The 24837-nt window shown below is 52.4% G+C and overlaps 1 protein-coding gene across 6 annotated transcripts in view; it reads right to left on the reverse strand.

Annotated features, from left to right (window-relative positions):
* The window catches only part of FoxP (forkhead box transcription factor P), a 193509-nt gene that overhangs the window by 101813 nt on the left and 66859 nt on the right, over positions 1 to 24837 (reverse strand). For all 6 annotated transcript variants that reach the window (XM_017911344.1, XM_017911340.1, XM_017911339.1 and 3 more), the window contains one exon: positions 4176 to 4283. In XM_017911344.1, coding sequence (XP_017766833.1) covers positions 4176 to 4283 — 108 coding nt within the window. The remainder of the gene's footprint in view (positions 1 to 4175; positions 4284 to 24837) is intronic.

Raw genomic sequence — 24837 nt, forward strand, 5'->3', positions numbered from 1 at the left:
CGAACGAGTGAAAAATCCTGCAAGATAAGCGCCAAGGACCGCGGGAAACGTCGGGTACGTGAGGTACATTGTCCGTCGCCGAATCTAGGTGGTTTAATCTATCATTACGCGGCAGAGAAGGAACAACGTCGGGGGCGAAAAGCCGCGGTAACTAGCGGGGAATAATTAATAAATGCGAGAATGCATTAGTATGCGTGGCGTAGGATGAGTTCGTGCGGGTCTGCGAGTCGGATGAGCGCGCGAGAGTTGACGAACGGGGGGGAGGGGGGGTCGCGAGGAATTATAAAATAATAAAGAGAAAATTACGTAATGTGAGGATCAGATGAGAATTAGAGGACAATGAAGACGGGGTAAACCAGCGCCGTCTAACGGCTAGGCCGGCTGCTAAAGGGGGTGGCGAGGCACGAGGAGGAGAGGAGGCGAGCAAAGGGGTGGAAAACGGAGGTCGAGGACCAGACGTCTTAATGTCTGCATCGTCGAGAACGCGTCCCTTGCGCATGACTATCTCTCCGAGAGCTTACATCTTCCCGATAAGAAGTTCCAGTTTCCAGGATAAACTCGATCCTCCTCCAACCCTTGTTTCGTCATCGACCGGTAAATTAATCACGCGCCGGGGTTCGCCCGTGGCGTTACCACGAGCCGGACCGCGTGTCCGAGGAGAATTTTTCCATTCGAGAGATCGAGGAATCTCGGGGATTTCATTAAAGAAGCGGTAGCTCGAGGGAATCACGCGAAATTTATCGAACACGTAGGGGGCGTGATCTCGTCCGCCCGGCCGCTAATCGGGCTTCCTAATTAGTAGTCAGACGACGTACACCCGGCTGCGACTTTGTAAATGGTAACAATGTTATGTAATTAGGTAAAAAGTTCTGTAATCAAGAAGTAGATCTTCTCGCTGCCTCTCTCTCTCTCTCTCTCTCTCTCTCTCGCTCCTCTTTCGTGGCGCCGCCCCGATCCACCCCGTCCCTCTCATTCGTATTAAAATAGTCTCGCTAGGAAAGCGTGCGTTGTGCCCTGCATATCTTAAAACCCAGGGGTTGCGAGAGACCGGGGCTAAGATCCGCCACCCCCATCCGGTTCTGATTTTTCTCGCGATTCATATTGCCCACGGACGAAAGAGCGCTCGGATTACGCTTCGAGGGAATCGTCGCGTTTTTCGTTCCCCTTTTAAAATTCCCCGATATTTCCACGCCCCGAAAAAAACATACCCACCCCCTTTTGCTCCCCCGTCCCTCGTGTGCCCCGTGTCTCGCTGTCGCTCTCGGTGTGCGTGGCGAGCACTTTATAATACCTACGCGAAATTCACCTGGAGTCTAATCGCGTCTACCGATCGGTCGCGATAAATTCAAGCGCCTTTAATTATTTCGCAAGGCGCAGAGAACCAGTGCGGCCAGTTTATTTCACCGGTTACGATGTTTAATGAAACAGGATCGAACGAGCCGGGCCAGGTAGGTATAACGTTTGCACGTGCACGATCGGCATTAGTCTTCCCCGATATCATCGTATCGGCCGAGAATCGTACGCCGGAGTCAACGAGAAGCCAGAGCCGAAACCGTTGACGTCAGTGTTTCCAACGATCGCAGAGCCGGCCCGCGATGATCTCATAGCCCGGCACCGCGTGTGTAAACGTTGCTAGTCGCGCGTGTATCGCGGAATCGGGCCGGGTTCCCGGCGACGCGTCTGCGTTTCTTCGCTTCTTAGAAAGCTACGAATACGCGTGTGCCTACACGTCGCATGCATAATTTCCCTTCTACGGGCAACCTCTGTCCGCTCGCGGACGAATTATCGCGCGTCGAGCTGGAAAAAAGTCCGGCGACTTTCCTTTCGTCGAACACGGCCAACTTTGCCACGTTGAAAGAGCAACCACGGCGAAAGAAACCCACGATAAGGGCTTGAAACGAGCAACGCGACATACGTACGACATCGAGCCTGCGTTCCCATTTTTCACCCTTCCTTTCCTCGGTCGACGCGGAATCGAAGCGACGTTCGAATCGCGCGCGGAAAAATCGCGAGCAACGTTTGGTTGGAAATTGGGAATTGCTCATGGAAGCTTCGCGCGTAGATTCGTCGCGAGGCGTCGCGATCTCTGCTCCTCGGGGTTCAACGAATAGCTCGGACGAATCGTCAGGACGAATCGCTCCGTAGGAGTACCGTTCGAAGGTGGAAATGGCAAACAAATTGCAAGTAAGTTCGATCGCGATGGAACCGGGCGATCTTAAGCGACTGGGTACGATCGCGTGCAACAACTGTACGTACGACATTCGTAGCCGTGTATCGGCGCACTGACACGCCGAGACGAAACGATTTCAATAAACAAGCTTGACACACACGTACGTGCAAAGTGGCACGAATGGTTTTTTCCTAGAGTCGGCTACGTGCGTGGGCGGCATCGACTTTGCTTCCCTATCGCACGTAAAAGCCAAGATAAACATTATTTATTTATTTTTTTCCCTCCTTTTCTTTTTTCTTCTTCTTATTCCGCCACGCGTGTACGTACGAAGGCGCGTGTGGGTGTACGCGTGCACGGCGCGTTGTGTCGTGCGCATAAGCGTCGGTGAATGAAGACGTTGTACGGCAATAAGACGATACGGTTACTATTCGATAAAATTAAATCCGGCGATACTCGAACGCGGATATTGCGTTCGGATCGTGGATAGTAAATCGTTGGTAAAATACGACGACGCCGGTTACGTTAACCATCTTGGCAATTGCGTGTTACGTTCGTTCCTCGTTGCTTCGTATCGCGTACGATTTAGATTGCACGTCACTCCCCGTTTATTTAACTTTGCCAGCACGCGCATTACTTGCGTTACAATACAACGTTTACGTCACGGCCCCCGTGGCATTTCGCGAAAATGTGCATTCTTTTAAATAACGATATATCAAGTTGCCGTTTGGCTCGGATACGCGGATAAATAAAGCGCTCGGAACCGCACCGATCGCATTGTCATGCAAATTTCCACGCGCATCGTCGCCGATTACGTATGCAATTTTGCGTTTCCTTTGTTTAAGACGCGCAGCGGTTAACGATCGAGCGGAATATAAAATGGAAAGTGCACCGGTCGCGACGAGCCTCCGGTTTCCTTCGATTTCTGCCAAATTCCGCGATCGTGCGTCCACGTCGATCGCGCCCGACGCGCGTAAGGAGATCGATTCGGTATGCCAAGACCGGCTGATATGCAAATGTGAAAGGTGAAAGGAGAGGACGAGGAAGAGGAAGAGGAAGAGGAAGAGGAAAAAAGAGAAACTGGTTCGGAGTACGGAAAGTTTTCCCTAAATCGTAGGACACGTTTCGCTCGTTAAGGGTCGTCGACGGATAAGTAACGACGGCGCCGGGCGTCGGCGGAGTGGTCGCTCGGTCGAGAGAGTAACAGCGCGAATGGATGGGGTGGCTAGGTGGTAGAGGACGCGGGAGCAGGCTGGAATTAAATAAAAATAAAACGCGAGATAATAACGTTAGCGAAGGAACCGAGAGCCCAAGACAAATAGCCGAGGGAAAACAAAGCGTATTATAAATACCGGGTGACAGGACGAGTCGGTGCGGCAGTGCGAGCAAGAGGGTGGTTTTCAACGGGGCCAGAAGAGGCGGCCAGAAGAAGGAAAAAGGGGGGTTGGTCGGTGGTTGGCAAGGACGATGACGACGGCTACGACGACGGCTACGACGACGACGACGACGACGACGACGACGACGACGACGACGACGGACGACGTCGTAGTGGCCGTGTCGTGTGCCGTGAGAAAGAGAGAAGGAAACGCTCGGAGGAGAGCAGCCAACGATGCCCCTCTAGCATTTTTGCTACCTGCGGACACAATGAGTGGCCGGATTTCTTTTTCCGCGGTCGTTACTCACCCTCCCGCCGAGGGATAGTATTCTTATCCAAGCCGGAATTACAAATTTCAGACACCGAGCCCTTGTGTCGGACAGGATTCTGACTGCGCGTTATATTCTCCTCCAAAGTGGCTTTGCTTCGCGCGCTCTCCTTTTACAATTACCCTATCCTACCCACCCATCCTCCCCCTTCTTTTTTATTCACTCTCCTCTTCCCTACTCTCCGCGTTTCTCTTTTCTTTCTTTCCCTTTTTCCCCCCCTTCCCTTTTTTACCTCTTCATTTATTTTTCCGCCTTCGGACGAACAACGAACGAAATACGCGAGCGTGTATTATGGATTACTCACACTGGGACGAGCGTGGCTGCGCGGATTCAGCTGCCAAGGAACCGTCGATGGTTGATACTGCTCCTTTCCCCACGAACCGTTGTCGAACGGATTCTCACCGATGTGTCCCTGAAACAGAAATTTGCGATCAGTGTCTGTCACGTGATCGATGCACAAACGCGCGTAAAGAAGCACACATACGCACATACACACGCGAGCATTCGCAAAAGCTCGAAACTCGAGCGATCGAAATCGCCCCGCGTCGTACCTTCGATCTTCCTTCGACGATTCGGGCAGGACGGAAAGGAACGGAACGGTGGAGAATGGCGCGAAATCGAGGGAAACGAAAGGAAAAGTCGGAGGGGATCTGGAAGGAAGCTTCGACGGGTACGAAATCACGCGACTCGAGTTCTTTCTACGCGGACAAAGTACAACGGCTCGTTAACGCGAGGAAAGAACTTTGCTCCCGGACAGTTTCCCGAGAAAATATTTATTCTTCTCGCGGTATTTTGCTCGCGCGGCGAGCAGAGCCGAGGCGGTGGCTGCTGCCGCGGAGCGGAGACATCGATCTCCGGCAGTTCGCAGTTTTCCAAACTTTTTTTCCCCGATGCTCGTTCGCGCAGCGCCGGGCTTATTTTTCTAATATATTCCTCGCCCTTCCTCGACTCTTCGCACCCTGTAAGCCTTATTTTTCTTTTAACTTTGCTTCTAACCTAGAATCCCGCGCGACTGCGAGAGGTGGCACGCGCATAAATCAGACGGTATAATGAGAACACTTCGTCTTCGGCTGGGCTCTCGCCCTCTCGCTCGCAGACGCATCCCTTACGGGCCGGCTATTATATCATTCTTTACTTCGCTCGTGGATTTCTGCCCGCCGCGATTATATTAATATTCGTTCGCACGACTCTTGCTCCCGATTTCCATCCCCGCCCACGCCATCTCGATACTCACGCCCAAAGCCAGGTGCAGCTTTTCTCGAGCTTTTCTAATTTCTCCGTCTATCTCCGATCTCGCTGAATTTTTTAACCCCTTCCTATCGGATTAACGGTTATCCGATTTGCGTCAACGTCTTCTGCAATTCCTCCTCGCGGTACCTCCTCCGACGTTTTAAAGGTAAATTGACACCTCGCGGAGGTGTATTTAGTCCCGGGCTGTTTAATTTTTCTCCAGTTCCACGTTATCCTCGACTCCGGGAATCTCGGTCGAATTTCCATCGATAATTCCGCCACTCGCCTCGATGCATAAACGTCGACCCCGATAATCCCGGTACGGTCGGAAGGAGGAATCGAAAGTGCCGATTTCCGGCAACTCCTGCGAGCGTTTGGCAGAAAGTGGTCGCGCAGAAAAATCCACGGAGCCGTCGAACGGAGCTTGTGTGTACAGCTGGGAAATTTGGCCGAGGCACGCGATAATGCACCTGTGCCGATCTTAATCGAATTACTTCGCCGCGGTATAATTAGCCGAATTTCTATTCTCACGCCGGCATTGCGCAACCTTCTCGAACCCCGCTCGAGGTACGCACGCGTGTGGGTGATATACACCGTCGTGACCGACGAGAAAATGGAAAAGCGTGACTCGCGATCAAATTCGATTTATAATTAGAGCCGATCGCGTCCGACGGATTTAGAAGGCAGCCAGGCAACGACCGTAAATAGAGATACGTCGGTGTAACGGCTCCTCGGAGAACGGCCGAGGAGAATTAACCTCGTGGACTCGCGCGAGGAATCCTCGTTCCCGCGTCACGCCTCGTCGCGGGGATCGGGGCTGATTTCCTCGCGATCGAACAACGCGTTACGCTCGCGTTCGCGGCGAAGTGTCAAGGCGGAGAGACAAACAGTGGCTATGGAAAATAATGAACCGGATAGCGTATATAAATACCCGGCGACGGTTATCGAGGCACGCATCTTGCGCTTCATTTGCACGCGGTAGGCGCGTTCTCGACGCCGCAGCTGGACACACACGCGACAAAGGAAAGGTACAAAGGAGAAACACGCAACGCGGCCACGTGGTCGTGTGCCACGCAGTGGTCCGACGTTGCACCGTCTCGATCGCACCGGTGCGCATCCGATGCATCCGGCGTGGAGCGCGACGGGAACAACCCCGTGGCCTGGGCCCCGTGAACTCGCGCGTTCGTCGCGTTCCGTTCTACGCGCCCCCGTGCTCCTCCGTCCGCCGCGTGTCCCGCATACGCTGTTTTCGATACAAGGCGTCGAATGCAATTAGCGGGAGCGCGATTCGCGACGAGAAATTTCTTGCCACGTGGACAGATGGGTGGATTAACGAGCGGCGAGCGTGCGAGCGGCGCATAACTTGCCCGATTTCGACGATGCGTTGATAGCGTGCACGTTCGCGGGATGTGATGTACGATAAGCGCCGGCAATATCGCGATCTAGCGGAGATTACGCTCGTCAGATTCGACGCCCGTATATCGTTCTCCTAGGCGAATATCGAGTTTGTTCCGAAAATAACGCGATAAAATACGCGATTAACGGAAGCACGGTTTGCACGGGGGCGTAGCTTGCCGAGTCGCCGGGAGGATAAAGCGTATCCCGGAGCGGAAGAACGAGCGGGACACGGTCGTCGAACGATATCGGGTGCCAAGAGGACTGTCCGCGCGAGGGGACGGGGGTGGGTAGGGGCTGGTGGAAACGTGAAAAAGGGTATAAAATTAGTATACAAGTCGGCAATAAAAGCGATGATCGAGGAAGATTACTCGGGGAGTTGCCGTTCTCGTAAGACACTCTCCGACGAAATGAAACGTTTTATCGGTCGGTCGTGTCTGCGAAGAGGGATGGCGAGGCGAAGGGGGCGCGAAGGGGGCGCGGAGGAGCGCGACGGGGCGCGAGAGGCAGTGATTGTAATCATATTTTCAGGGGGACGGATTTATGCAACGCACCGCGTCGTCTCTGTACATAAAACGCATTTAAAATTCTGCAGGCAGCCAGGAAAGGTGGCTCCTGTCCCTGTCGATAGAACAGGGCGCTCGGAGAGGGGGCTGTGGAGCGCCGCGGGGGTTGTAATTGGCAATATCTATCGAATTTTACAATAAATCTCACCGAGCCCCGAAGGAGAGCCCACGGGGGTGGGGCGTAGCAATAAAACACCGGGTAGTATCGCGAGGGGCTGCCACACCATGCACTTAACGACTTATCTTATCTTGGAATTAGGTCGCGGTTAGAACTCCTTTAATCCGGGACCAGCACGAATGCCAACGGTATTCGTTGCTAATTATAACCCGCAAATTCATGCCGGCCAATGATTAACGACGTTTGCCTTTCTTTCTCCTACGCTTACGCTACCGGGGAAAACTTTCCCTTCCGTCCAAGCCAGAGATCCTTCGCTCTCGAATCGCTTTCCTTCTCGACGATTCGAGGAGACAACGAGCGAGAAGAAGGATCGATAAAAGTTTCCCGAAACGAAACACGGATCTTTCGGAAATACTGGACTCGCGAGCGCGGTTGAAACGGCTCTAGACCTTGAAGAAGCAGGCGTTAATATTTACTCCGTTTCGTGACGGTGAACGATCAATCGGAACGATGCAGTCACGCTCGTAATTAGCGTTGACTTCACGGTTTAGAAAGTGGCATTCTCGCGGTCGGAGATAACGCGAATATTTTTCCGCGAAGCGTTCGCCTTCGTCCACGACTATAACCTACGAAAGGTCTGGAAAATACCAAGGCCTAAAAATCGTGGTCGCTCGGGACGCGACGACAGCCTTCGGCCGGAGCGCGACGCGGAGCGCGACGCGGAGCGTGAAATCGTTCTCGCGAGAAAATTCACGGAACGAGTAGAGCACGGAGAGCGAAGGAGTTAAGAAATTTCCAAACACGCAACGGTATTTGTGGCCCCGTCGATTTTTATCCTCGGCCGTTAAGTCTCGTAATGCCAGCAAATAGACGCGAGGCTCGAGCAAGCGGCCGAGCAAACGAGTTACAGCCGTGGGGCCTCTAAAAATAAATATGTTGTTTATTCACAAGTAAACCGGATGCCGTTGTTTGCTTTGGAGCAAATTGTTTTGTTAAGTTTTGCCGTGCGAGAGAGCGTGGCACCGTGTGTGTGGGTGCCGTGTCCTTGCAGACAGGCGCGAGCGTGTGCGCGGGGGCGCGCGGGAGCACGCGAGAGGAACGGTTTACCAGGAGAGGCGGGAGAAGAAGAAAGAGTAAAAAGGAAGAAAGAAAATACACGCCGAGTCAACCATCCTCTCCTCTGTCCGCGCTTTTTCCGCTACGTTTTGCTCCTCCTGTTGCTAGATGCCTCCAGCTGTACGCAGATTCCAACGCGAATAACCGTGCGCGTTGCGCCAACCCCGTTTCGCGATCGATGGACCACGAAATCGCGAATGTAATTTAAATTATCCGGCTGGCAAAGATTCCGCCGGACATGGAAATTTCGCGATCGTCGAACGGGACGACACGGGAGGAGGACACGAAGCGAGGTCGCGACCTGTTTACCGGTTGAAAATCGAAGAAACGATTTTTTCCGCGAGAGCTCCACTTTACGCTTTTCCGCTCGAACGGCGAGGGACCACGGACGAGGATTTTAGCTGGAAATAAAGCGGTATAATGGTACAAAGGGCATCGCGGAGGCCGGGTTACGGCGAGCCCCGTTCTCAAGACCGGAAAAACACGAACGCGAGAGAGGGCCGTGAGAAAGCGAGAGAAAAGGGGGCAGGGAAACGGTGGAAGAGAGAGTCAAAGAGGGTGACGGTGAAGAGGAGGAACAAGAGGTTGGAAAACGGCGGTGGAAGAGCTGAGAACAACGGCTGGCACGTCTTCGGGAAACGGCGAGTCGAGTTTAACCGGACACCCGGTACAGATTCGCAGATTAATGCTCTTTAATAAACACACTCGGCCACGGCCGCTGTTTTTCTCCTCCGCTCGCGCCTTTTTCCTCTCCTTTTTCTCCCTTCCTTTTGCCCCCTTTGCAGCGTTTACCATCGCGAAAATACAGGAACAAAAGGAACGGGCAACGCTCACCTTCGCTCTTACCTACGCGCGCGTGAATGCATTTTCGTTGCTTTCTCTCGCGTCACCGCGAGCCAAGTATCGTGATTTAAGCTGCGTACATAGCCGCGAGCTTATCTAAGTTTCCTCGCTACTTCGCACACAGAGTGCCGTAACCAAATTTCGCGCCAGCGCAAGCCCGTCCCGAGATTCTTCTTCGAGAGGGAGAAAAAGTTTGATTGGAATATGAATTAACGCGTTGTCCTGGCCCCCGATGCCGCGTGCACGCCGACCAACCGTGTTCTTCCAGGCGAGTTCCTGGACATTGTACTTTCGCTTTTATAACGAGTCCATTATGCGCGATTATTTATAGCGAACGATCGCGATCGCTCGACGTCGCGATTTCGCGAGCCAATTCGCCGAGCTCGTGCTCGAAATCGAAAGACGGATCGTCGCTCGTGACGCGACGCGAGCGGAGAACCACTACGAAATCCCATGTAAATTCCAGGACGATGCTCGTCGCGACTGTCGTGCATCGGCCACCGGCAAATTCCGTCGAATTTTCTACGGGGAAAAAAGGTTCCATTAGTCGAGCGAAAATTATTCGTGGTCGCTGACACGGTTCGTTTGCTAACCAACAATTTTTCCCGTGTCGTCGTCGCGAGACACTTGATCAAACACGCCGTTCGTCGATGTATAAATAACATCATCGCGTAAACAAAATTAACACGCGCGGCTCGCGAGGCGCGATCGATATTCCGGCGGGAAATTCGAAAATCGCGCGACTAGGAACGACGATCGAGGTTTAAACGCGAAACTAATGGGGACGAAACGCGAGCGAGAAGAGATCCGAGAGGAGAGAAGAAGGTGGAGAAAAAGGAGAAAATTAAGAACGGCGACGCGTTAAAATTCCTAGGAATAGCGAGGAGTGATCCTGTCGTGTCGGAGAAAAACGCGTGGCACGAGACAAAGCGAGATCCCTTAATGGAAAAACGGCGGAACGCGCGGGGCAGTCTCATCTGTCAGCTGATTCCGAGAAACTGTGAACCTGACCAGTTCTCGGAGAGGGCAACAGCTTCTTCCAAGGCCGCGCGCTATGAACACTACCGTGTGACACGTTGCTGTCGTAACGGGGGTCCGATGACGAAAACTGATCTCTAATGGAGCCTCGGGGAGGCTCCGTTTCTCCTGTTCAAAAATTTAACGGACGTCGCTAAACGCGAGAGACCGCGAGTATTATACCTTCTCGCGTATATACACGGAGAGGAACGGAGAGAGAGAGAGAGAGAATTACAAGGTAATTACCGTACGGCTTTTTTCCACCGGTTCACACCGGGTATGCAAATTTGTATAATTCGCCGTACGACGATACGTTATTTAGGCTGACCTAAATGCTGAATTGCAAAAGGGGCAGGCGACAGAGTAGAGTTTAGTGAATAACCCCTTCTACTACGGTAGGTAGTCCGGTAATCTCGCAGCTAATCTTGATTTAATCCTTGACACAAGCGCTTAAACGCTCCACGACTAGAATTAAATAGCACTATTTAACACGGTGCCCGGACGGATTTACGCGGCTGCGCCGCTAGATCCTTTGCCGCGAGACACGGCGAAAAATATCGAAATTGCGGAAAAACGAGGTATGTTGCTCGGTTGATAAACCGAGCAGTCGGGGATCCGGTTGAATTTCGCGTTCGACTGTTCAGCCGCGCGACACCGCGGACTCGCGTTATTTATCTCGCGTCGGGGGCGCCAGTCGCGGTGGTATCGTATTTAATTTTTATTACGTCGACTGTACCCATCGGCCCTCTATCTTCGGCTACGGGACGGGAAAAGATGGCGGACCACCTTGGATATACAACCGGGGACTGTAAACGCGAGCTATATGTAAATACAGCATGATACATTGGATACTCGCTTATAAACACCCCATTTTTATTCGGCTAGCGTTTCGCCACCCCGCGACCAACCAGCCTCTCCCGGAGCGCCCGTTCGCCCCCGTGGCCCTTAGATAGCGCCTCACCCCCGCGAGACAACCAGCCCGCAACCTATTATTTTTGACTTTTTCCACCGCGTCACCTGTGACGACGATCCACGAAAATTCCTCGGAAAATTCCTGCAAAATTCGCAGAGAAAATTCGCCGCGTATTCCACCCACGGGGATATCTCTTCCAGCTGGAGGTTCGAAATTTCTCCGCGAGAGAGAGAGAGAGAGAGAGGGAGAGAGAGAGAAAGATCGCGGAGATGGGGCTATCGATCAACGAGGAGTTTATAGTCCAACGAGCCGCTTCGTTTAAGGGAATTTCTGTTTGATCGAGCGTCCCTTCGATGAAAAGGGTCCCCGTGATTTGCCTGATTTTTTCGCACGACCGCCTCGCAATCTCGCGCTAAACCCCAGGAGGACGCGTCGTATACCGCGAACAGGCACTTCATTTGGAAAATCGGACCAACGCCGTGCAAATAAACTCGCGAGTAAGTCACGGGTCGGAAGGTCGTCGCGGAGGATTCTATCCGTTTACGCTTGCCCCGCCCCGCCGCGCCGGAAGTCCGCCGCCCCTGGACTTGATATTCCAGAAGAATTCCGCGACAGCCAATTGAATTTTCGGTTTGGTTTACGGCTTTGGGGCGTCGAGGCGCGTCGAGATTGCCGCTGATTCGACCGCGACCTTTTCTCGCGTCGATACCATTCCAACGCGGAAAATATGCCTCGGCGCGAGACTCTGCTGGAATGCTGGACCCAAGAACGAGGTAGCACGGTTGGCTCGCGAGTTAATTTGGCGAAATTAAAATACCCGAGATGTTAAGTAGCTGTAAGTTCGCGAGACAGGCTCGTTAAGAGGCCTGCGTTAGGCTGTCTGTTTACCATTCGCGACTCCGCGCCATTCCTCGCGTTCCACGACCGTGCAACCGAGGATCCATGGGATTCCACCTCGCAGAATTCGCATGATTCCTGCCACGCCCTGCCATTCGCGCGGCGAAAAATCCGCGATACAGTTACGCGTCGAGATTTCGCGAATTTGTCGAAAATTACGAAACGGGGAGTAGTATCGCTCGCTGCTTGCCGTGTGCACGTTGAGCGAAATTAATCGCGAATACGAAATTGGCGATTAAATTGCGAGTAGGAGGGAGAGATACGGCAGGGGGAAGAATTCGACGAAGGGGTAACGAGCAGGCAGAGAGGTTTCGACCGGCGATAAGATTGATCGGGATGGTTGCGCGAATCGCGGCGATCTATAAAATGGCGAAATTTCTGCGACACGGCGCGGTCGAGGTCACGTAGCCAGCGTATATAACGAAACGGGGGCGACGCACCGAGTATAACCCGGGGAAACTGTGTATCTCCTTAGCAAAGTCGACGCAAAAATAATGGCGACGGGGCTTACGCGATTATTTATTATTTCATATACAGGGCCGAGTCGATAACGGGCACGACGTTGCATTAGCATTTTTTTGTTGTTTAAAAATGAAATATACGGCCTGTTGTCGGCGAGAGACCGGCTCGGCCTAAAGTCGTCTCGCTCGAGGGGGCTCCTGATCTCCAAATAAGTGGCTATACGCGTTCCAGAATACTAAGTCATGCACGGAAAAACTCACGCGGCTGCCTGCGCGCCAATAGACCTCCAAAGTATCGCGTTCCCTCGAAAACTTTTTGCCCAGCCAGCGTTTCGTTCATAGAAATAAATATTTCCCCGAAAGATATAACGAAAGGCACGAAACTTCGCGAGTCCGAATTTTCGAGGAAACTCGAATTTCGACGTGGAAATTTGAAAATTTGAGAATATTTAAATTCCTACTCGCTCGTTCCCAGGATCGACCGAAGCCGTCTATAATCCGTTACGTTGATACTCGTACGCGTAACGGATCGAGGGGAAAAATAAAAGAGGAGCGGTAATTAAGCGGCGTTTAATGGCAAGTTTCACGGAAGCAAATAACGGCAAGGAGGATCCGGTGCTTTCAGCCGAGGTGTTCGTCGGTGCACGGGAACGGTGTTATTATTTGGAGATCAGACCAAGGCGAATATCTAATTGTAGTAACGACCGCGATACGTACCCGCGCCATCTGGCGTGCTGTTTTCTCGCGCCGATTTGAAACTGTCTCTGGCGAAAGCACGCCCGCATCGGTAGCCGGGCAGACAAAAGCTCCGCGACTGTGTCTTCGTGGGTCGGGGGGAGGGGGGTAAAATCTGTGAGGTACACAATCGCTTTCGTCGCTCCTAAACTGTACCAATTACAAACACTGGCGGCTTCTCCATCCCCGATGTTAACTAAACACTAAATACTAACGACACACATCCACACCGTCACCGCCAAACGGCGGCTACCTACGGATCCTCTCTGCCGTCTCTCCTCCCATCCACCATTCCCCTATTTCTCTTTCTATCTCTCCCCTGCACCTCTGTTCCCCGTCTCTGCACACCGGGCAACGTTTAACGGAACGAACGTGTGCTCTGGCTTGCATCGCGAGCTGTTGATTACTCGTTACTGCACTTTGCTGCGCCGCGCGACCGGCCACGATTCACCCAAGATATACTCGTACGTGCTGCTACGGAATTCATTAACCCCTTCGGCGCTACAAACGTACCCGGTACGCTCGTTACTCGCTGCGTGAGAAGGCCTGCGGACCCCGGCCATACGTTTTCGATTTCCTTGCCCGGAACTGCCCGCTTACGACCAAGTACGACCGTTGTCGTAATTGGACACCGATGGTCGTTGAATCAGCCTTTGATCGATCGCGCTACTCTCTTTCTCCATTTTGCAATTTTCTTTCCAACCGAGCGTTGGAACTCGGCTACTCGTTGGAGCAGCAACGAGTCGTTTCTTTCGATACAGCCCGCGCACCTACGGGATTAATCGGTCCCGTTAAAACCTCGGTCCCCCGGGCCGAAAAGGTTGCCCGAACAGCGATGGCACTCGAACGAATCCTTGCTCCGACGTATTTACATTCGCCGGACTTCTCGGCGAGTTTCATCGGATTTCGGAATGGACTCGTGCCGCCTGTTCGAATCCTCTAATTAAATCGACGAGGCAACGAACCGTCCCCGGCCGGTCAGTCTATTTCCAAAGGCGCGTTAATTAATTTTCAGCCGGTGTTTACCCGCGACCATGCAAGAAACGGTTTGTTGCCGCGGAGTTCACGGAGGAACGGCGAAACACGTTAGCGGCGAGCAGTGAATTGCAAGATTCCGTGTTTATTGCATTTAACGGATGGCATTGGCCGTCCGCATGCAACTGAGGTATACTAAGCGGTTACGTATATACCGATAGGCCGTATAGCGGTATACGTAAGTACGTACACTTGCTTCCAAAAATACGCTCGACGTCTGCCGCCGAGCTCCAAGAAACGACACGCGAACGATATCGTCGGGGTTGAGAAAAGTGCGACGAAGCTTGGGTAACGCTAGGTTCGAATAAATTTCATATTCGCCGCGGGTTCCTTTTAGCGCGAGATCCGTTGATTCATTGATACGTTTCCTATAAGGGGTATCAATAAATAAGTCGATTTCGGGATAGCTTTCGCTGATCGATGCCACCGAAATAATTGCGCGGAAAGGAAGGAGGACGCGTGATCTTTCAACCCGTTCGCCTAACCGATCGTCGATTCGATGACCGGATTCCCCTATGCTCGTTCCCAAGGAAACTCGGCGCGACCGCGAAAGGACAGGCTTTTGCGAAAGAGTAGCCCTCGAGCTCGTCCGCCACACCCTCCCATTTCTAGTATTAAATCTGACCCGATGCAACCCCCACGTTATGCTTTATAGTCTATGCTCCGCACTCCCGTTGCTCCCTATACGTGCACGTGTACATACCTGCTAGAAGATGGAACGCGGCCATTCGATATCGTGCAAAATTTACCGTGTAATTCGCCTAAACGCTACGGACATCGGCCACACGGACACACGTATCCTACGCCGTGCACCTTCATTTGCATACCCTGCACGCCGCGTGTCGATAACTTAAGAGCGAAACGCCACTACCAAGAGGCTGATCTTTCTTCCCACTCTGATATACGATCCCGCCAAGTGAATGGAACCCCTATTGCATCCTTCGATAGACACGCGTTTAACCGGCCAACGTTGCAACTAATGTAACGAGGCGAAGAACAGAAGGCAAGGCCGGTCCCGATGATGGCCGAGAAAAATCCCGAGCATTCCTATCGTCGAATTTACGAGCCGACGACCGCAACCACTTCCCCTTCGCACGCTGCAACTTTGCCCCCTCGGCCCGAGTCCTCTTCCGCGCGTCTCGGTTTACTGTTTTACTTATTCGCCGGCAGCAACTGGTCAGCGAAGATACTTTGTATATAAATTTTGGTTACTGGTTCGGCCACCGCCTCCCGGCCGTTTCTCAGCCTCTGCTAGTTTAGTTGCGTTGCGGTTTCCATGTTCCGGCAGATTCCTGGGTCAGGGAACGGTGGACAACTGCCGCTTGAATTGTCTCTTGCCGCGTTCCGTGACTCTCTACCGGTTAAGACACCGAATGAATTATCGAAGACGTTTATCGGAGTTCGGGAAACCAGTTAAACCGGGGAAACTAGGCGTGCACCGAGTGTTTCGCACTCGCGATTCTTAATTTTACGCGCGAAAGACAGGGAGGGGGGGTTGTCGTGAAATATTTCGGAGACGTCTCGGAGACGCGTGCTATTTCCTTATCGGTATAATTCGAAGGATTCAAACGTGGAAGATGCCAGCGACGTTGGATTATCGGAATAAAAAGCGAGGATCGTTTCGAGACACGAGCACACCAGGCAGGCCAACAACGCGGCGAAAAGAAAGGAATTAGGATCGGACGAGGTATTTTCTCTTCGACCCCATCCCAAGGGTCGTCGTCCATGCTAATCGAACTCTTCCTCAAAATAATAGCGCCCCCTTCTTCCATCGAGCAACCAGGGCATATAACGTGAATCTCGCGAGTGGAAACCAGGCCCGGTCCCGACTGCCTCATTACCCGCTTTTAATGAAACTCTTTTCTCGAGGCAGGCCTCGGCTAAGCGTCGTTGCCAAACCTCGTTTAGGCGATAGGGATCAGCACGCGGCCAAGCAAGCAAGCAAGCAAGCAAGCAAGCAACGAAGAAACCTAACGGACGAGCCCGGTAGCACCGAGCAGCCGGTTCAACCCGGCCAGCCTACGCTCGGTTAAAAGGTGGAGAGAAGGGTTCCGTTTTCTCTTCCATGGACGAGTTCCGGCGTCGAAGTTCTCGGCAAGTTTGCCGTGGCGAGGCGAACGTCTCTCTTTTCGCGGCTGTTGCCGAACAACAGCCACGAAATCGACGTGCAACGACGAAGGGAGGAAGCATGAACACCGACAGAGGGCCCAGAGGGGGGTGGGTTCGGTTGCGAGAGAAGAAGCCTCGAGCTGGAAAACGTTCTCGAAGCTCGAACGTGCCTGACGTTCGACGACGTGCACACGGAGCCTCTCACTCCTTTCTTTTACTTTCTTTCATCCCCGTCCCACTCTTATGGAGCCAGCCGGCCGATATACCCGGCAGTTCTTGCCGAACCCGCTACAATCAGCTTTGCGTCAGTCCCTGCCGCTAACCGAAACTATAACCCTTCGCAAATAAGGGGAATGCCCGCCGCTTTGAAGCAAGTTTCGGCAATTATTATGATCCGTGCTATAACCATGGGCTACCGCAAGCCGACGCCACGACCCACCATCGTGATGCTTTGCACTTGCGTGCAGCTTGCGAGACGCAAGCGTGTTCCGCTGCCCGACTATTGGGCGTTCATTGCGGCCACGAATCGATGATTAGGAGCTAGATATTTTGAAAGGAAATTCTTCGTGAATTATGGCCGGGAGTGAAGCCCTGGCTGAAATGCGACTTCTCCACAATCACGTTCAACGCGGCTCATTTGAGTTTGCATTTAGATCCTCTATATTTAGTTGTCGAGCGCAACGTGGCCGATGTCGTGTCGAGTAGAATCGATTATTGGAATGACAAACAGGAGGAAGTGTCGCGCGTTTAGTCTTCAGCAGAAACGTCGCAAGATCCAGGAAAAACTGGGTTACTTGGAAATCCTCCGCGACTTTCCATCGCTTCCAAAGTGATTCCGAAATTTATTCCAATTTCCACTCTGGACTTTAAGCGAAATTAAGAAATTGAGAAATTTGAAAATTCGAAAATTTCCACGCGTACGATCGAGCGTCTTTGATTTTTAAAACGTTTACGCGAATGTAAAGGACAGGTAACGATCGAGAGGTAGGATTTGCGGGTAACCCGATCGGTTTCTCGAGATCGAGAAAGCGTGGAAACACGTGGGGATTACTCGCTTACGCGTATTAAGCCGTCGACCAAGTGTACACGGATGCTACGCGAATCTGCATGGAGTCACGCGTTCGAGTATCACGGCCGGTAGCCTCTGGAGACGCGGGGATCAAGCGAAATGCTACATTACGGTTTTTGCTGCCCCGTCTTCGTCGTTGTCATAGGAGCACGATAAGCGCGACAAATCAAGAATTTGCATTCCGACACCTACGTGCACGTTTTGCTGGCTTATTTACATTTTAAGACACGTTGCCGCGCTCGGAATATTAATTTCGCTCGGCATATAATACACGCTGCACCATACGAAGATGGCATGCTTGATGAAGCGCGTGCATTAATCACTCGGATGTTCTATTTCGCGTGTTATCGCGAAAATTATGCCCGAGTCTTTCGCGGCTCGACCTCGCGCGCGGTTAATGCAATTTCAGGCTGCCCTTTCGAAATTGTTTCCAACGTCACGCCGGAAGCAATAGCCTCGAAAGTATAATCGCGCGCGATCCATGGCCCCTATTAATCCAACGGCTACTCGGCCGTTACCTATGGAATACCTCTCCGTCGATACTCGACATCTTGACAAATACCCGGTCGGCACGGGAACGATGGACGAATATGTAAAAGGGAAACGAGGAACGTCGAGCTATACGAAATACGAATGACACGAGGCGGTCGAGATACCGGAGGTTGGGAAAAATCCGCAAAGGACAATCGCGAACTGATTTCACCTGTCGGATCGACGATGTAATCGGAACGCAAAGGCGGTGTACCGTAATGCATTAGCTGCATTAGAAATGCGATAAACGGCGAGGCAACGATACGGCACACGTTAGAGGATACAACAAAAACACGCACACAGCGAAGGCGTAGAGACGTGGGTGCGGCGTTTGCCGATGATTCACGTGGCTTGCACCGTTATTACACGCGTTCTTTGCTCGAGCCGCGACTGTATTCTCTCTCGAGATCCATAGAACCCCGAGAAAAATCCGCGGAGATCGATCGGGCGTATTAAAACGCGACCTCTTTCGAAAGCCTGCCCGAGTCATCCGAACCTATAGACCGGTGATAATTGCACGCTTGTAACTGGGGCCATTTGAATATCATCGCGCCGTTTTATGTCCCATTCTTCTTTCCAACGGTTGCATCGAAAAAATAATCCTCCGTCATAAATCTTCCGAGAGCATGACGCGTGCAACAACATAATGTTCATAAATAATTCATAACGCAACATTTGCGCGCAGCATTGTTCGCGATCTTTGATTGCTCGCCCGTATAGGAGCACGACCTTAAATCATCCAACGAATCCGCTGCAACGACTCCTCCTTTTTAACGAACCTCTTCAACCGGCGCCTTGGGGACCGAGATACCAACGGGTTGCAAAGCTGTCCTTCGCGTGTCCGCGCGCGCGAGTGCCCCCCCGCGTTGCCCTCTATCCACGGAAACTGTTAAACGCGCGTCCCTGATACGAGAAATCGGCGGGATCGAAAAAGTCTCTCCGTTCCACGGAACACGATCGATCGCCGTAACATACGTGGCACGTGTTCCACCGAGCGGAGAAAGCAGGAAGCAACGCGGACGCGTGGCGCGTTTCACGCGTGCCACAAACATGTCGGAGAAACACAATGGCCGGTGGAGGAATATCAGAAATCTCGATTCGATTGCGCGAGCATATATTCCTGTACACGCGCCTGTATACCTTTCCCGGCCGAGAGTTATACCGGAAGCAAGATGCACCCTGACTGCGGCAAAGCCTTCGAATTAGTTCCTCCTTCTCGAGTGGGCTGCCCGGACGGGGTGAGTTAGGGTGAGTATAAGTGCAGAACCAGCCCCACGGACGGTCTACATCGCGGAAGGAGGCCTACCGTTGATGACAAAATAGCGTGATTACGGGCCATCAAATAAACACTAGACTTACCGTTATTCTGCGCCACTAGCTCCTTCGAGCTCCCCTCGTGGCCCCCGTTCGACCACGATGCCAACAACCCCACTACCACACTCGGCTTGCCACACCACTGAACAAATACTGACCTCCTCCTCCTCCACCACCCCCGCCTCATCCTCGCTCCCTTTAGGTTCTAGCTGGAAAGTATCGCCGTGCCCGATCATGGCAGATCGCGTCGTCGGGTCGAGGAGATAGAAATTAGTCGGCCGATCGGGAACTCGAATCGTCGTCGATAAAGAACGTATTTAAAAGGTGATTAGAGTAGTCGCGATGCGTTCCTCGGACAGGAATTTCGGACAGGATATCGTGGACGAGTATACTCGAGGGTGCGCGTGGTAGAAGAAAAGGCTACAGGACGAAAGGAGAGAGCGAGGGTGAGGCCGGGACCGGTAAAAGCGCGTCTCGCGATCGACCGAGAGAGCCCAGAATCGCGAGATTTAATTTTTTTCTCTTTTAATTGGCTAATCACGAAATTATCAGCCCCATAAAGCTCGGAGAGGCGCCAACCCTTTGCGAGCCTCCCCACGGTCCTTCGGACGGCGTTGAACTGCCGCGGTGCCTGGCGTTCTTAATTGCAAATTGGTGAAATAATTGAAACAACTGTCGTAAAAATAGTTGAAAAGTCGTAATTCGGTCGTAAAGGCTGAAAACCGCAACGCGCCGCCATTACCCCCCTTTTACGCGGCGGTTACTTGGAGAAAAGGGGTTGCCAGTGGCGTCGAGGGCGCCGGAAGAGTTTCGTCGGATTTTCAAGGGGTCTGCGACCCGGTCGATCTTCCCGCTGGATAAGCCTTATGGTTCCCGCGAGATGAAACTGCACAGCCCGATGCTTAATTGCCAAAGGAAATAACCGGCGCAACGATCACGCGAACCCCGTAACGTTTGTACCTCGGAAGCAGGGAGACAGGGATGATTCTTTTCGACCAGTCGACGATTGGTCGTCGACGCGGAGCGTCGAGCCGGAATTAAATCGTCAAAGCGGGGTGAAAGAAGGAGAAGAAAACTGTGCCAAATCGAGGTTACCGGTAGGCTCGCGGGCTGTCCATGCAAAATTTATCGCTTCATTTACATGTTACCGGCCGGCTCGTGCCTTCTACTAATACCTTTCGCGATCGATGAATTATTCATAAAATGCTACCTCTTCTTCGCCCGGTGTTTTGACTTATTGTTAGCCTTTTCGGTATGTTGCAAACGATCCAGGATGCCCGCATAAAATTGCCTCGCTTTTCTCCACTGTCGATAAAACGACCATGAATATCGGTATTCCGTGGAGAAGTAGCTAACCCGCGGCCACCCCGTGACCCCCTGGCGCCTGTCCAGAACTCGCTCGAGTCGCCTCGAAAAACCATTTCGAATATAAAATTTCGATTTTTAACCACCCGATCTTGCCCGTAATCCCAAGGAGAAACGCATCGAGAGGCCCATACATCACGCGCTGTCCGTCATCCTCCTATCGTCCGAGCATCATCCGATGTATCAATCTTCCGCGCGTTTTGCATGCCACCCCCTGCCATTATCCAGCGTGATATTACGCGAAAACTCCTCGGTCGACGAAACACGCGCGTTGCCCTCCATCTCCATCGTCTCGATGGAATCAATTACGAGGTTCGACGATGTTATTAGGCTACCGACCATTCGTCTCGGCGGTGGTACCTCGAGCCGATCCGCGACGTCTCCGGCGCGCGAATATCAACCGGCGCTATCTCTCTAATACCCTCGCACCATCGTCTTTCCTTCAATCTCCAACTTCTATCCCCCATCCCTCGCCTTTTACCAGACCACCAGGATCGCTCCCTCCCCGCCTCAGCCAGCCTCTCGGCTCTCCACCTCCTTCGCCCCGCGAGGCAGAAAATCTGAGAGCGAGATAATTACGGTTGGAAGCGCGGATATTATTTAACCAACATTTCGCTGCACAGACCGAGGGAGTGGATGAGCAGAAGAGGGCCAAGAGGCAGTCACGGAGGGGAGGGTGGTCGGAAGGGTAGCTGCGGAGGAGCTCGAGGGTGTTCTTACACGAACAGCCCAATCAAATATAACGGGGCGCCGGTGTAACACCGGCTAATATCGCGGCTCTCTCCCTCCGTGTTTTCCAATCTTTCGTCCTTTTTCGCGATAGAAAAACATTCGACCGCGAGTATTTCTCGCGGCCATAGGGCCCACCCGGCAGATATAATATTTTACTTTCCGCGGTAGACACACGGCTGAGAGAGTTAATCCAGCTGGTCGGTCGGTCGGTTATTTCAGCGGGTTTCTTGGGAGAAAGACGCCTCCCGGAATTATCACGCACACTATACGCTCGGGCCGGCGTTGCCCGAAGAGGAAAGAGGCATCGCGAGTAGTCGAGCCACGAATTTTCCGACGCCGTTAATTCGCCGACTACTCAACGCGAACCTACGTGCGAGCGTAACTTTGCACTCTTGTCGAGAGATTCAAGAAAATCACTCGACTGCAAATATAATTTCCGACCTCTCGTACCTTCCAGCTATTACGCCAACGACTTCATCCTTTAATAACGCGTCTAACACGCGAAAAACCTCCTCTGGTCGTGCTACTCGCTAATCTGTTTTGTTCACCGGGGGGCCAGTAGCTGCACGATTCGCGAAATTCGTCCACGAGATCTCTCGTACGATCCGAGCGATTCTTCGATTCGTCGACTCGCGCGTTTCCGACGAGAAATTCTAGACTCGCTAAATAGTACGGCCGTTATGAAAGAACGCCAGCTGACAGACGTGTCTCGACGGCGTTTCGACGTTTCGCAATCCCCGGTCCAATTACAAGCCTCCCCGGATTTCGGAAGGCTCCACCACGATTCATCCTTTTCCCCTCTCCGCGTTCCTTCGCCGAGCTCGTTCCTTCCTTTCAACTCTTACGCAGCCACCCTTTCTCCGTTAATGAACCGGCAGAGGGAGGGAGAGAGTCTAAACTTCGCCTATGCCCGGGTACTTTTTTTTATTTTTTCTCCCTTCCTCGCCTTCTCTTTTCCCTTTTCTTCCTCTTTTTTCCTCCTCCCTTTTCCTTTTTCCCTCCCGGAGCGGCAGCGCCGCTTTCTCGCCACAATCGGAGAAGTGGCCCGAAACTTTCGATTCCCGAAATCAATGGCATTATTATTATTACCAGTTTACTCTTTTTATTGTCCGAGACAATGAGGAACAGAGACCGGGGGTCGGACATTTATTATATTCGGAAAATTAGTAATTGGTCTCGCGAGTTCGACGGAGTGTAGCGGGGCAGGGGCGCGGGGCGAAGGGGTGGAAAGGAAGGGCGACTAAATGGGAACGTCGTTAGCCGGCCAACGATTGAATCGCGATAAAATAAATAGCTGGAGACACAGAGGGGATGTGGGACGCGTGAACGCGCGTACGCGCTAAAAGGGAAATCAAAATAAAAAAAATAGGGAAAAAGGAGGAAAAACAAAAACAGGAAAAAAGGGTGGAAACGGGGGAACGTCAGGACGTTCGAAGCGATTTAACGAAACGAAAAGAATCGAATGAAATCTCGCGATATTACGCGTCCACGAAAACCCATAGAAACGTATATATCGAGGCCCGTTCCATCCTGCACCTTCGTACAATCGATTTTAGCTAATTGCAAAGCGTCGGTATGCGGCCACGGGCGAGGGAAGGAGAGGCGGAAAGAGAGACGAGAAGCGGTTGAAAAGGTGCCGCTAGCTAGCTCGGAGGGTTCGCCAATGGTACGGGAAATATGCAAAGTGTTTACGATCGTGCAACATGCTGCCAGTCCGGTCCACCTTTTTCCCTCTTTTCCACCCCTCGAGATGTGGGGTGCGGCGAAGCTTGCAAGGAAGTACGGCTGGGTCGCCACTCGTGATATTAATGTACAAAAGCTCGAATCCCAATTCACGCCCCACACGCTCGCGGAATTTTCGAGCGGCTCTTCTCCTTTCTTTCTCTCTCTCTCTCTCTCTCTCTCTCTCTCTCTTTTTCTCTTACTCTTGCTCTCTCTCGACGGTACTCGACAGCAGAGAAAGCTTCTCCGGGGATACCGAGAGCTTTTCGGATTAATAAAGCCAGCGAGGCTCGTACGCCGAAGGCGTTGAAACATGAAAAAGCTCGTTCCGCGGGTTGTTTCGATTTTTCCCACGAAAGAACCGACGCGTCTGCGTTTCAGCAAGATGTTACGCGGCCTGTCGGTTCGCCAACTTCGCGTTAACAACGTTAACGACGAAGAAAAATTCTCGCGGAAAATCGCGCCGCGTTTTCCGACGAGAAAACCGAGCGATGCGCGTCGAAAACAGGCGGCACGATTGAGATAAAAAGCCAGAGCCTTTGCGGCTCGCTCCTCGCTGGGTCCGCTTATAAAAACGCAATTTCCTTGTAACAATATAGCATAATAAATGACGGGGGTTGCCTTCTCGGGGGTTAAAGAGGCCACTTTTACTCGGCGCGGACCAAGCGGCAACCTCCGATTCGCCATTACACTTTGTAATGTACTTACGTAACTCGTGTTTATACACCAACTTTTCCCCCTCCGCGTCGCCTTCCACTCCTCTCTCGCCTCCTACGGGCCATTTCAACCCTTGTCCCGCGGCGTTTTGCCCCGATATCATTTTTAATGTCTGAAAATTATCCCCGTCCCGGCTCCGTTCCCCGTCCCACCCCTCCGCAGTCACCCTCCTCGTTCTGAGAAAAACATCTTCGCGACATCGTGTCGGGCAACTTTGGATCCCTTTCGCGAGGCTGCTCTTATTAAACGACGCGTTTTCGTCGCGAACGCTCAACGCATTTCGGAACGCGTAGTCTCCGATGAAAGAGTCGAAGAAACGTGAAGGAATCAGGACGCAACGGGAACGGGTGACGAACGATATCTACGCCCCTGCTAAACTCGAAGAAGCCTTGGTTAAACTCGTTTCGGTGGAAAAACCGGGAAAGAAAACAACGAGTCGCGATAACGATACTCGAACGAGAAACGTAAAGGTGGTCGAACGATTGAACCGGGTCCGGTAAAGGTTGGCGATTAAAAATCCCTTGGCCGGTAGGATATCGTATAAAATCGGCGAGCTAGAACAAGAGAGAGAGAGAGAGAGAGAGAGAGAGAGAGAGAGAGGGGGGGGGGAGGGGAGGAAGGGAGAGAGGGAGGGGGGGGGGGGAAGCGAAAAGAGCTCGTTGTCACGGGAAATTAATTTTTTAAATAATTTCTGACAAGCTCATAACAATGCGCGGGGCTCTCTCGGCTTTCGAGACCCCCGCAGCCCCGACGGGGGTGAAAAGAGCTCAAAGCACACTCCGGGCGATGCAATTACGATACCTCGACGAACTTCATCAAGTCGGCTGTTGCATTTTTCGTTTTTTAGGTCAATACGACATTTTACAAAGGGCGCAGTTACCCCGGGTTCGGACGGTAACGATGGGGATGAGGAGGCCGCCCAGAACGCGGAGGCGAGGTTCAATGCAACTGCATTGAAAACAAGCCGCAGCGCAGCACGGCGCATCGAAGCCCCTGGGCGCTTATAATCGTTATGTTTAGTCGCCTTGTGTTCCTGCATTTTCCGCGGTATTTACACTTCGCTGAAATCTCGTGAAAAAAT

Source organism: Eufriesea mexicana, unplaced genomic scaffold, assembly GCF_001483705.2.
Source record: "Eufriesea mexicana isolate 0111107269 unplaced genomic scaffold, ASM148370v2 scaffold124, whole genome shotgun sequence".
Taxonomy (NCBI): Eukaryota; Metazoa; Arthropoda; class Insecta; order Hymenoptera; family Apidae; genus Eufriesea; species Eufriesea mexicana.